Source organism: Nothoprocta perdicaria, unplaced genomic scaffold (assembly GCF_003342845.1).
Source record: "Nothoprocta perdicaria isolate Ctin4 unplaced genomic scaffold, notPer1 scaffold_62, whole genome shotgun sequence".
Taxonomy (NCBI): Eukaryota; Metazoa; Chordata; class Aves; order Tinamiformes; family Tinamidae; genus Nothoprocta; species Nothoprocta perdicaria.
The window spans coordinates 1,871,271-1,884,957 of NW_020455888.1; the positions used below are offsets into that span (position 1 = coordinate 1,871,271).

At 38.5% G+C, this 13,687-nt stretch overlaps 1 protein-coding gene across 2 annotated transcripts in view; it reads left to right on the top strand.

The window, feature by feature from the left end:
- PAN3 (poly(A) specific ribonuclease subunit PAN3) overlaps positions 1–13,687 on the top strand; it is a 71,893-nt gene that overhangs the window by 40,336 nt on the left and 17,870 nt on the right. Inside the window, exons 8-13 of one of the 2 annotated variants that reach the window (XM_026049792.1) lie at positions 3,700–3,947; positions 4,531–4,635; positions 5,342–5,399; positions 6,595–6,756; positions 6,975–7,091; positions 7,242–7,343. In XM_026049792.1, coding sequence (XP_025905577.1) covers positions 3,700–3,947; positions 4,531–4,635; positions 5,342–5,399; positions 6,595–6,756; positions 6,975–7,091; positions 7,242–7,343 — 792 coding nt within the window. The remainder of the gene's footprint in view (positions 1–3,699; positions 3,948–4,530; positions 4,636–5,341; positions 5,400–6,594; positions 6,757–6,974; positions 7,092–7,241; positions 7,344–13,687) is intronic. The other variant, XM_026049793.1, reaches the window with a different exon arrangement.

Genomic DNA, 13,687 nt, shown 5'->3' on the forward strand with positions numbered 1-13,687 from the left:
YTTAAGTACTTTATGGCAAAAAGTGCTTATACCTCAAAACACCATCCAGTCTCCATAGCTTTTAATATAATACCAAAATACAGTGAGGAAAAATTGCCAGTTCTGCGAGCTCATGACCCAAACTGGAAATGAGTGGTTTTGGTTGAGGAGACTTACCTGGCCTAAAGCCCCAAACGGTGTGAAGAGCTTGTTCTGACCTCGCCAAATATGATGAGTTTCTTTTGCTGTTGAGGAAGTACCAGAATCATATCAGAACAGCACAATTATGYAGTAGTCCAATTATGAGCTCAGAAATAGCCCCACACTGTTTTTTTCTCTTTTTCTGTCTCACCAGAGACGCATACATAGCAAAGTATTTGCATTTTAATGTGAATAACTGAAGTGGCCTTTCCCCTTGTGGCTTACTTTGCAAGATATTTGATTATTTCATRAAGGGAATAAATATTCATTGAATTGAATTGAAAGCTGCCTTTGCTATGAGATGAGGTTCAGGAAGGACAATCTGAAGCAGTTTTTTGTTGTTGTTTTGGGTTAGCTTGTCTAAATCAGTGGCTCCCTATTTACCATGTTGTTAGACAATACTGAATATGGGGCTACTTTTTCCCTTCAACATCGGTCACTGGGAATATATGTTCACCTTCTAATACAATAGGACTAAAAGTTTTTAACCACTTCATCTCGTTTTCTTTCCTGCAGTGATTTCTAGCTGCTCTTTGTTTCAGATGTTCTACTCATATTCAGCAATCTTATTTTATGTTGTTGTAGTTAAATGTTAATATTAGTAAAGCTCTAAGCAATTAAAGACCCTGTGAAGATGGTGAGAGCTGCTCTAGTTTGTGAATCCAGATTTACCTGCCTCCATAACTACGTAGCACTGCATCGGTTTCCCAGTATTAGATGAGATCTTGTTTTTTCTTGTTTTCCTGTCTGTCTTTGGACTTTAAAGGCCAATACCTGTTTGTTCACTCTGTTCAGCATTTACTGCAGGTATCTCAATGGATCTGTCACCTCAGATATTTGCTGCCTCACTCTGTTGGAATCCACCATAGCAGTAGGAGCAATTTTTTTGCAATCTGTAGTGTATTGCTCTAGTATAAAAATAAACTCTAGTCAAAGTTCTTGCAYGTCTCGTGCTTATGCATGCTGGCAAATGAGAAACCTGTGTATTCTGTCTACCAGATCATCTGCATCAGGCTCTTAGGGGCCTTCTAAAATTTAGCCGAGGCTGGGATGACATTAGAGTGATGTGCACAACTCTACAATGAACTTGTTTTTCTTTCTTGCATTATTGATCAAAAAAAAGAAGACAGTGAGGGTTTGTATATATGACAATTTCTCTTCATTCTTTGGCAGGAATAAACTAAAGCAAATCTTACAATTTCAAGCAATTTCCCGTGTATCCATAGAATTTGCTAGTTGCAGTTATTTTTTTCTGAGAAACTTCCAGTTGAATTTTAAAATAATTTTAGCAAGGTTGTGAGATGCTCGTTTTGATTTAGAAATATTTAAAGCACATTTTCCATTATTTTGATCAAGAGAGTCACTTGAATATTGTAGGTACAAATTATAGGAGAGTTTTTTTCAGTTTTAGGATTATTTTAATGTAGGCTATCTTCAAATTTTAGCGATTAAAACTCTCTGTAAAATTATAGCTGTCTAAACTGAAATATTTAATGATTGCTTGGTCACTCATTTATCTGAAGACAAGTTTTCCTTTCTTTGGTAGTATAAGCATGATACCACAGCAATTCTTGTATGTGGTCTTGAAGCTAATTTGTAAACAGGCTTTTAGGAGACATCACTTTTCCGTTCAGGAAAACCTTTAAAAATTAAACAGTCATTCAGAAATACATAATTCAAATTTTAATAAGTAAATTATGTAATGCACTAATAAACAAGAAGTTATTCTGCAGTATTGCTTATATATGTTTATATAACTATGTAATAGTGYAAAGAAAATTAAGATTTTGCTTAAAAGAGTAAGTAACTGAAGAAGCACAGTGAGAGAATGGCAAAAGATGGCCTTATGTTTGCTTTTATGAAAACTACTTCTCACGAACAAAATAATTGTGTTGTATTAAGCATCAGAGGTGCCAGAAAAGTTTATCGTTGGAACTAAATTAACTTATATATTTCTATTAGTATTATTAGAATAATGTAGCTTCAGAATAATTTTTCTGCACTTAAAATCTGATAAACTGTGTTATTTTCCAATAAGTGTGATGAAATGTGGACTTCTACAACCAAGAACTTAAAATATTGTCAAGCAAAAACTTGAGTTCTATTTATTTCATTTATTTTTATATTTCTACATACATACTTTACTATTGATATTGAAATTATTATTTGCTTTTGTGGCTTTTTTTTTTAGAAAAAGTAAGTGTAGGTCGTATGTGACTACTTTAGGGAAGAAATGCAAATATAAATACTTTTATGTAATACTGAGATGTGACTATATTTTCCCTTTGTATATCAGCTTATAAAGACAAAGCAGAGCGAATAAAGGAAGTAATTTAAGTATCTGGGTAATAACAACTGAATGTTTAATTAGAGAATTCTCAGCTGTCTGTACACAACTTTGGCAGTTTATGCTGTATCTCATCTCCTTTTAAAGAAGAAATTCAGGTCAACTGATAAATTTCTGATTGCATCTCAGTCTGAATTGAGCAATTCCTAAATTCAAGATGCTGTCCCTTGTATTGATCTGATTTCTGCCTCCCCCCTAAATATTTAGTATCCRCCTCAAGTGATTCCAGGAGTTTTCTGAAGAGTAACTTCTTTCCTGTAACAACTTGGAAGGCCTGCTCACAGCCTGGTGCTTAACATTTGTGAACATCTGCCTGCAGCACCTCTTGAATGAAAGTACCAGCCTCATTTTGACAGCCAGGAAGCTTTTGTGTGGTACAGGTTGCCACTGGGCTCCACTCGGACATCAGGCCTCGGAAGTTGTCTGCAGTTGCCTGGCCTCTATTGCCCTTTGCAAACATCAGTCAGTCCAACCACGTTGGGTAAATTGGAAAGTCCGAGCACGAATATCTGGTTGATTCTGAGAAGTTGCCTATTGTTACATAACAAATTGATTTATTTTGAAGGATGGTTTTTTTTCCCTGCTAGAAGAAAGCAGATAATTCCTCCCTTAAGCAAATACTATTTTAATAATTTTATTTGTAGGCTGTAATCATTGCCGATCCTACTCTTAACAACATGCACTCATAAGCAGTGTTTACGTTATAGTAAAAGGTAGTACCTGGGTTATAGGTTGAGTGAGTTATAGCTCGGCAAGCTTCACTCGTGGTGCAGCAACTGTCCATGCAGCTGTTATGCAAACATCGACTTATCATGCAGTCATTAATATTTTATCTCTATGCAGTTTAAACTCTCTTCTCAACACAGCAGCATTTAGTTTGTCTCCCCGTTTCCCCTCCCACATACTTCATTCCAGTTCTTCCATGTTTTGGTAGGTCACAAGCGCCCAAGCCCCCTTCTTCTCTTAACCATGAGAAGACTTGGGGGAAAAATGTATTTGTTGCCCTTCCTTTTACTACTTCATCCCTTAACTCTGCCTGAAGAAGTAGCAGTCATTAAGCCTGTCAGTGTTATTTAGTTCTGAACTGTGTAGTGAAAGCTGTTTCTTCAAGCTGTGGAGTAGTTTTATTTGGCAGGCATTTAACCAAAAATATCTTCTTGTGTTTCTCCAAGGAATGTCGCTGTCAGCAGGATCTTCTCCTCTTCATTCCCCCAAAATAACCCCCCATACGTCTCCTGCTCCCCGAAGAAGAAGTCATACTCCTAACCCAGCAAACTATATGGTGCCTACTAGTGCCTCTGCTTCCGTCGCTAACGCGGTGTCCCAGCCTCCGTCTACYGGCCAGGTGATCCAGAAGGAAACGGTGGGTGGAACGACATACTTCTATACGGATACAACGCCAGCGCCTGTCACCGGAATGGTGTGTTTGCTTTTGATGCAAAAGTAGGCAGAGTTTTGAAGTGCTCATTTGGTTAATATTGTTTGCAAAATGTCCTTAATTTCTGAAAATCTTTGTTKCTGGTGAATACTTGCCCTTTTATTTTGTAGTCATATTTAAGATCAGCAAAATGTAAAGATTAAAGGAAATGTGAGTGTTCTCAAGTATTCTTTATTTCTCCTGTGAAGAGTTTTGGATTTTTTTGCACAGCAGTAGAGAAAGCATTTTGTGTCTGTGTGTATATTTATGTATACGTAGAGAAAACATCAAATATTATCTTCAGATTTTCATTTCTGATAYGCTAAATCCTAAATTTACAGCAGAGCTGGGAAAAAGGCGCCTACAAAAATGGTAGAACATATAAATACACATAGATACATACTTGAAATTGTTAGTAGTGAATATCTCATAAGGAAAATATAATGCATCTGGCAGTAAATTCATAACTTGTGCTGTGCCTTGAAGACTTCATAGTTCAGTAGTTCAGATTGAAAGGATAATAGATCTCTGTGTTTTCCCAATCCTCAAGGGTTTTAAACTCTTTTTTCAAATGCTCTGTTCTCAGGTATTCCCAAATTACCACATCTACCATCCAGCTGCACCTCACGTTGCTTACATGCAGCCCAAGGCAAATGCACCTTCCTTCTTCATGGCAGATGAACTCAGACAGGTATAATCATAGAGAATTTAAAAGGAAAATGCATATCTTGGAGAAAAGTAGGAAATCACCAATAGTGGAAAAGAAATGTGCACAATCTGTGCAGTCAGGTTTCTTTATGGAGAACTTTAAAAATCTAGTCCTGTATCAGACAGTACCTCTGAGGGCAGGTTAGAGCGTATGTGACCACAGTCTAAACTACATGCCATAGTTTCCTGTTCAAGTAAATATTCTTGATGTGTGTAATCCCTTAGTGTGTTTGTTTACCTAGCACTGCTTTAAAGCTGTAAATCTATTGAGTTTTCAAGTCTTTCACCGGAATGAAAGCGTGTGCAGGTGTTAGTTGCTGAGTGCTCCTTGAAGGGCTTCCACTGCTACCACCGAAGTAACTGTCATAGCATTGGGTGCATCTGCCCATGCTACCTTTGGGTAACATGTCTKCTGCAGCTGCTTTCTTCTGCAGAAAGGGTTCATGCATTCTAGAATTCTTTTTTTTTTCAAGATTTCTCTGTTTGCATCTGGAAAAAATAAATATTTATAAAACATATTTAGGAGAAGCACTTAGCAACTAACATATGGATATATATTTTTTCCTCCTGTGGGACTCTTGCATAAACTAGCTGTTGTGGTACAAGCAGTCTGTCTTTCAAAAGCAGTATACTGTTATCAAAGGTAACTGAACCACAGAGTTCAAGATTTGACCCAATTTGTTCTTCAGGAACTGATCAACAGACACTTAATAACTATGGCACAGATCGATCAAGCTGATATTCCTGGTAAGTRAGAGTGTTTTCTATAAAATAAGCCATAGTCATGTGCACAGTTGCAGAAAAATATTCAATAATACTAACAACATCTTGCCAAAAAAAAAAAAAAAAATCTGTTTTTCAATTTTACAAGAGGTTTTATCCTGGACCAAGGATAATKTGATGTTGGATTTCAAAGCATTTCATAAATATGAAATTGTTTCTTGTTTTATGTATTTTTACATATTTATTATGAATTTTTTGATGATCTGAAATAATTATTGGGAAAGAAAATTTAGGGAATGTAGTCTTGTGAAAGCACTGTATTATTTTGCATGTATTAGATGTTCCTTTAAAGGATGCATTTATTTTTCTAAGGCTACATATAAAGCTAGCAAAGTATGTTTAAGTGAACCAATTGATACGATATCAGAGAACACATTGTACTAGCTCTTGTTTGACAAGAGAAATATATACAGTACATTGTGGTTAGTTTTTTGGAGAATTTACAGTTGATTGCCATCATCTTTGTTTGAATAGATTGCTTTTGTTTTGGTGGAATGCCCTTACTTCTGTCTGTGTCTTAATATAGCAGTGGTGATGCAGTCTAAAACATCGTTTCATTTACTAATCTGCTTGAGGTACAAGTGTATCTCTTCCCAGGGTAATCTCTTAATCCGATTTGTAAACCCTTCAGTCCCTCCCTGTCTTTCTGTCTTTCCCTTTCCCTCCCTCTGCCTCTCTGTGCCTTAAGAACAGTTAAGACACAAACTAATTCTCTTCATATTTGTTCTTTCCGTGATGAAAACAGGGTTCTTAAAATGATATTCTGGAAGCCTGTGTGGAAACTGATGCTTATTTGTGAATCTGTGCTAGAAAAATGTCATTTGTGAACAATATACTTTTAAGGCAAATGAGAATAGTGGAGAAAAATCTGCGTTTTTCTTTCTTTTTTCTTTCTTTTTATGGGGGTATAGCTGTTCTTCTAAAGGCAATTACTGAAACCTCAATGCTGATATTGAAGGAAAAATAATGAATTCTAACTTTGCATGCATTGAAAAGACASTGCAAAGAAGTGACATATTAACTCAGTAGATTAAATCTTCTCTGCCTTGGGAAAATTGTGATAGGAAATGCTACCTAATTGATCAGATTTAATCTTCTCTGCCTTGAGAGAATTGCTACCTAATTGATCTAATACATTTCTGTACCTAAATGGATGTAGCAGTTCCTGCGGAAGTGGACAGCTACCACAGCCTCTTTCCCTTAGAACCACTGCCACCACCCAACCGGATCCAGAAAACGAGCAACTTCGGGTACATCACGTCGTGCTATAAGGCTGTAAATAGTAAAGATGACCTGCCGTATTGCCTTCGGAGGATACATGGTGAGAACATTTGAGTTGCCATCTTTTAAATGGAAATGCAGCTTTTATTTAAGCCTAAATACRTATGTGTGTAAAGCTTTGCTGAACTTACTTTCTGGGGACGAGAGAGAGCAAGAGATTCTTAAATTAGCTCTCTCTAACTAYTTAAATATGGGCTTATTGGTAGTTGCACTTCTCACCAACTTGCGTTTTAAACTGCAGATTCTGTTTTTYGTCAGGTTTTCGTCTCGTTAACACAAAGTGCATGGTATTGGTTGACATGTGGAAAAAAATTCAGCACTCAAATATAGTAACCTTGCGTGAAGTATTTACCACTAAAGCATTCGGAGAACATTGTAAGTGCAGGGGGAGTTTGGGTTTTATTTATTTGTTTGTTTGGGGGGCAAAGGAGAGGGAGAGTGGGGAGTGGAGGGTCCCCACAGTGTTGAAAGGCTTTTTCTGAACAAGTTTTAAGTTAGTAATTGTCACGTGTTTCTATCTCTAAGCTCTTGTGTTTGCATATGATTTTCATGCTGGAGGAGAGACTATGATGAGCAGACACTTCAATGACCCTAGCGCTGATGCTTATTTCACCAAACGAAAATGGGGTAAGGAAAATACATTATCTTTTTCACTTCTGCAAGCTATTTCCAATACTTAAACAGCATATACACAGCTGGTCAGAAGTTACTGTTTATAATTCTCTTTTACCCAATCAGTTCTGTCATACCAGAGGTTGACTGGTATCAAAGAACAACTTCTTCACTTCTTTGCAAAATTGCTGGGTGTGATTTTTTTGTGATAAGCTAAAAGGTCAACTGAAGCTAACAGTTAATCTTAAAGRCCAACAGGTTACTTTTCATATGTGCCTTACAACTAATTTGCAAAATTAAAATGAGATAGAAAATTAAAAATTGCTGTTGGCAGGGTAATCTTCAAGTTTGAACACAGGACCGGGAGTTGAAATCTCTGCGACTCTAATTACAGGTTTGTCACAGGGTGACACCTAATATTTATTGGAGATATTCCCAAAATCCCGTGTGACATAAGCTTTGTCACTATGATGCTGGTTGTTTAGATGTGCCATCCACTTAGTGTGGGTGCGTGTTTTATCCTTTTCCCCTGGTTTAAAAAGTATTACAAGGACTAATTAGACAGTGTTTCATGTAATATTTTAAGAAAGTTAAGTACCAGTTAAAAGAAACAGATGGAATAAAAAACATCTTTGTATTACGTATATTCTTTTGAGACAGATATCATAACTTCACTTAAGGGCTTTTCCCTACTCGAACTGCAAAAGAATGGCCATATCTACATTCATAAACAAAATCAGTCTGCATGCAAGCAGCCCAGCAGAGCTCATATCCATACATCTAAACATTCTTCCTCTCTAAGACAGCTGTAACTACAGCTATAATTGTTATAAGCTGTAATACTAGCTGTCAGATAAGATTCTCTGTCCATGCAGTTCCCCAAACCATGGTGTCTGGAAGCCAGTAGGCCAAAACTATTGGCATAGGCCAATACCGCACTACAGGACACTGACAGCTCAGTGGGCTCAGAGAATGGCTTAGGCAGGACCTTTCACCTAGGTCACCTAGCTTGAGTTTCTGCTCAATGCAGGACTAATCCTAGCTTGAGCTAGGTCACCTAGCTTGAGCTCCTGCTCAATGCAGGACTAATCTGAAGTTAGATCTAGAGTAGGGATGAGCAGGGGACACTAACGGAACCTTTGAGCCGGCCTCGTTTATTTTATTAGCATAGATGTTGCCTAAACATCTTCAGGCTGTCAGTGTAAAGGGATCTAGAAGCTTAAGATGTTTTTCTTCTGCTTTTTGAAACTAGAGGCCTTAGTTGTGAATTTAATCCATTTTAAATGTTGATGTGGATTGGCAGTCTGGTGGATCAGGGCATCCTGGATCATTAGTGTGTGAATACGTTCAAAGGCTTCAGATTCCTTGTGAACTGAACGGGTTTGTGCTGAGCAGACCAGTGTCCGTTGTTTCTGGTGGTCACATGTTGGACAGGAAACCCTACCTTGATTTTTGTCAAAGAATGTAATGCTAAATTCAATGAACTTGACAGGAAGCTTATTTGGTAGGTTAAGCCTGGGACCCTGCTGCCAGGGTAGTCTCTGTTACTGTGCAGGACTCTTCTTCTGAGTATCTCCCACCTGCAGTTTTCAATTTTCGTGTAAATCAGTCTTTATTATACTTTATTATGCCTCTCCAGAGCATTGTATGCAGAAGATTAGTGTCTGTTAAAGATAAATTAATAGTTGTAATTAAATTCTTGGCAACACATATTAGTTGGTCRTACAGGAGAAAAATATGTTTGGCTTCTGCAAAGAGAAATAATGCCTATTAATCTCTTGAAGTTCTGTGAAGGGGAGGTCCAGCAGATGCAGTCTTGGATTTTCAGCAGTCTGTCATGAGAGACTCTAAAAGAAACTAGGCAGCTGTGGAATAAAAGAGAATAGTTAGGTTAGGAGGTAAGAAATGGAAGGTAAGAGTACAGAGTTGGTTATCACAGTGAGGAAAGGTGAGTGGTGGAGTCCCAYAGGGTTATGGGCTAGGAAAGTTGTGCTTAACCCATCCGCTTACCTGCACTGGAGATAGAGTGATCTGACAATAGTGACCAGTCAGGAGTAATGCCAGGTTATTTGRGTTAGTTAAAAACAAAGGCCAGTTATGACAAATTGAAGAATGATCTTAAACTGGGTCTTTTGGCAATAAAATGGTAGGAGAAACTCAGTGCCATAAATATAAAACRGGGTAGTTGAGGGAAAACATGATGCCAATTTTAAGTATGAAATGATGTCCTCTGACAGGACTGTTACCATTCAGTGACAGATTTGAGGCTATAGTTAAGCAGATTGAGGAGACTCTTGGCTTCTTGCTGAAGAGCAGTAAATAGTAAATTGATTGGGGGGAATTATTGAGGATAGTAAGCAATAAAATGGAARAAAAATGAATCTGACACACTTGTATCTTGAATGCCATCTGCAGCCCCCCTTCCCACCCTTAGAAGGACAACGCAGAAACTGAGAGGTGAMAGGGAGGATCAGAATCATGCAACAGCTTCTGTAGGAAGAAGAGCAAAGTGGAATAGGATTCCTCATGCTCTTAAAGAAGGCGAAGGGTTTATGGTGTTGTAAAAATGACTRGGATATTAGAGGTGTCAGAAGCATCATCATGGAAAACAAGATGATTGAGCAAGTTTGGCTGGCAGGTGGCAGATATGCTAGCCAGGTAGCAGGTTCAAAACTARGGAAAGATAATTAAAGCATGAAATGTTGCCGCAAATTGTTAGGAATTTTTAAGGTTTCCTTGCCTTCAAGGGGAAARTGAACACACTAGAGAAGAACTTTGAGGACAGTTAATTGCAAAGAGACTGTCTGGTTTAGGACCCCTGTAAGCTGCAAATAACTGGCAGCTGGAAGACASTGCAAATCACTGGAACTGGCAGCATTTTATTTGCTAGGTGCTTATCCTTTCAGGAAGCTACTGCAGGCCACTGTGCTGAGTTTTGTACGTGTGCCCTTGACACAGGCTAGCAGACTATCTAGATCATTTATTTGACCTAGTAAGACTTTCTTCTGTAAATAGGCATAGCTTTTGAAACAGAAAACAGGACCCCTGTTTTTCTTCAGCCAAAACCAAGTATTGTTTAACTAAATGAAGTGCTGTGACAGAACTGAAAGTGATATTTAGGAAGAAAACTCCTGCCTGTGGCACTTTTCCTAACCTTCTCTTTCAGTCTTTKATTAGATAAATGAGAAAAGTCACCTGAAGTTCCCCAGTTTTGCCAAATCTTTCTGCAAATTGTTGCTCTGGCCTTCCTTTATTTGTTAACTGCTGCTGCTTTCTAGTCTGGGCCTCAGTAGAAGGAGCAATTTAAACGAGGAAAATAAGATTGCATACCTATAACTTGATTTCTGAGAATTGCCTGCCTTCACGGATCCTTTCTCCATCCCCTCACAGAGTTTCTTGGCCGTCTGCCTGCCTAGAGGAGACTCCCAAGAGAAGCAGGGGAATGGATGGAAGTTGGGTACTCTGCAGCATGAGGCCCAGATTAGTGCAATTRCTTTTAAAGGTTTTAGGAGGCACAACACTGTGAACCTGATCAGTGAACTCAGAGAATTTGATTTCAGGTATGCAACCTTATTTCTGTTGAACACTCCAGTTGGCAACGCTAGACTTTGACAGTTAAAAGAGGAGGATTGTGGTTTACGTAGCTGTCTTGCATGCCACTTTCTGGTGTCAATGTGGTCAGTCTTTTTTTAATCTTTTTCTCCATGTTATTTGCAGAGCCTGTTGCAGTGTTGCCAAAAAAAAAAAAAAAAAATCATCAAGGGGAATTGCTGTGGGGGGAAAAAAGGCAAATTAGCTACTCATATTGATTTTTATACTGAACAGCTGTAAACTGATGTCCTTGTTACTTCTTAATTCTGTAAAAATTATTCCTTGTGTTGTTCTTTATGCAAAGAAGTATACTTTTCAGGCAGTGCAGCGTGATGATCTGATGTTGTCTTGTCGTATTTATCTTCCCATGATTTAAAAGTAGGAATTTGTTGGGCATTTTTGTCAATTTTTATTCAAAATGTATTTATTCCAATAATTCCTATTTTTTTTGATTCTCATTCCTCATTTGTCAATATATTTTTTACTTATATCAAGAGGGTCTTAGCATTATATCTATTGCCATAGAGCTTTTTTGTTATCTWTCTCCCACTTTCTGATATTTCTCAGGTTATTTTTTTAGGTTATTGTAGCCTGCTTTTGTGCTTGTATCTCTGCAGAAGTGAAACTTTTCCTTAGCAAATAACATTCAAAGCAGTTCAAAAAAAATTATATTAAGCATTAAACACACTTTTATTGTATTTTAAACAGTATCAGCTAGAAAATCCTGGCAAGTTAATATCATCTCTCTGCTGTTCCAGTAAGATTTTTCTCTTTGTCCTCATGAGTCTTCTCGATTGCAAGAGAAAAGTGTATTTTTGATGGGTCTTCTGGCCTCCTCATTAAGTGTGCTGAGTAATAAAATATGTGCTCTTAATAGTAGTTTTCAGCACCACAGATTCTACTTTACAGCAAATAATACTTTATGTGGAAGATGGGCAAATTTTATTGGATCTTGTTTTCATTTGGACACCTCAGTGGTTGTGTATACTGCACAAAACTGGACCTCAGTGCAGATTTTGCAGCCTTTACATTCCCCTTTGTGGAGCATTTTAAGAATATAGCTCTTCATTTTCAAAATTAATTTGTGCTTTTAGACTGTCTTAGGAAAAGTAAAACAATATATGAGCATTGAAAGTCAATGTAGTGACGCCTTGTATCTACAAATATGCTTAAAGCAATTACAGTAAAATATATTCTTACTGAATTTGTGAAGCTAATTCTGAAATCCAGAAGTGTAGTGCTTTAGTGTAAACAGTTTTGCTCATTTTTAGCTTTTTGAGAAAAAAATATAATTAACAATTATTCTAAAATACCTGTGTCACCCTGCAGCCCTTTTCTAGGTGAACTCCCAGTCYTTAGTACCTTCAAGGTTATTTTTGTTTTTGTGAAGAGTATTGCTGTATCAGCAGTAAAGAAACCTTCTTGTAAACTGAGGAGAGTAAAGCATTTTATGTTGCTTTCAGCATTGTAATTGAGCACAAAACAAATTAATGGCTTTGAATGTAAATTTTGAATGTTTAAAAAAAAAAAAAAAGGCAGCTTTCCAGGTCTGTTCGGTTCAATTAGTGATCAGCTAAATCTTTCATTTGGTTTCTGGTTGTTTGTTTATTTTCCTCTCAGAAATCTCTAATGAGAATTGATTCTCTATTACTCTCTATTCCTYGGTGAGCCCTTAAATCGGATCCTGCTGCCAGTGGTCCCAGCCACTACCCAAGCCCCATGATCCCTGAGCTAGGCCCAGCTCTTGCTTGTATTGAGAATTTGACCTTGACCTAAAGTTTTATTTATTTTAAAAGGGGGAGAAGGACACATGTTGCTCAGCTGAGAACATTGGGACAGAAAGCATCAATGATCATAATAAGCTTATTTTAACTTGGCAGGGAGAGTAATGGCTTCCCTATGCACTAACTGCCATTCGGAAAACTCTTCATCTTCCCTGTCATTAGTAAGGATGTGTGACGCCTCAGGGAGGTACAGGTGGAGGGAGGAGGGAATGGCCTGAAATTTTGCATGCTGTGGCTCTGAGGGCTGAGAGGGGATCTGATTGATATGTATATGAAGGGGGAATGTAGGGAGAACAGGGCCAGGCTCTTCTCAGTGGTGGCCAGTGACAGGACAAGGGGTAATGGGTGTAAGTTGAAACCCAGGCAGTTCCATCTCCRTGTGAGRAGGAACTTCTTTCCTGTGAGGGTGCCAGAGCCCTGGMACAGGCTGCCCAGGGAGGCTGTGGAGTCTCCTTCTCTGGAGAKCTTCCAAAGCCGCCTGGCTGCCACCCTGTGCCCCGTGCTCTGGGTGTCCCTGCTGGAGCAGSGGGTTGGACTGGGTGATCTCTAGAGGTCCCTTCCAACCTCAACCATCCTGGGATTCTGTGAAGTTGCCCATGATAGGAAGCCCCTTTCAAATCCAATGCTGTACTTCTAAAATACCACTTCTTGGAGTGGAGCAATGCTGATGATCTCTGTAACCCTTTCTTATGCTGTGAAGTTATTGAGTATTTTCAGCACCACTTTCAAAATTTTCGCTTGGGTCGGGGCCTGGGTGCATCTCCTTGGGCGGCTCCTGCCCAGTGCAGGGAGCCGGCCCGCAGAGCTCGCCCCGTGTCTCCCTCTGACGATGCTCAGAGGGGCTCCCTGTCCCTGGCAGCCGCGGAGCCCTTCGCAGGGCAGACTTTCATCTTGCCAGTTTTAACAGATACACAGAAAGACRCTGCAAAACAAATTCTTCCAGTGTTTTAAACTGAGCCTTCAGTGCATAGAAGGGAAGGGCTG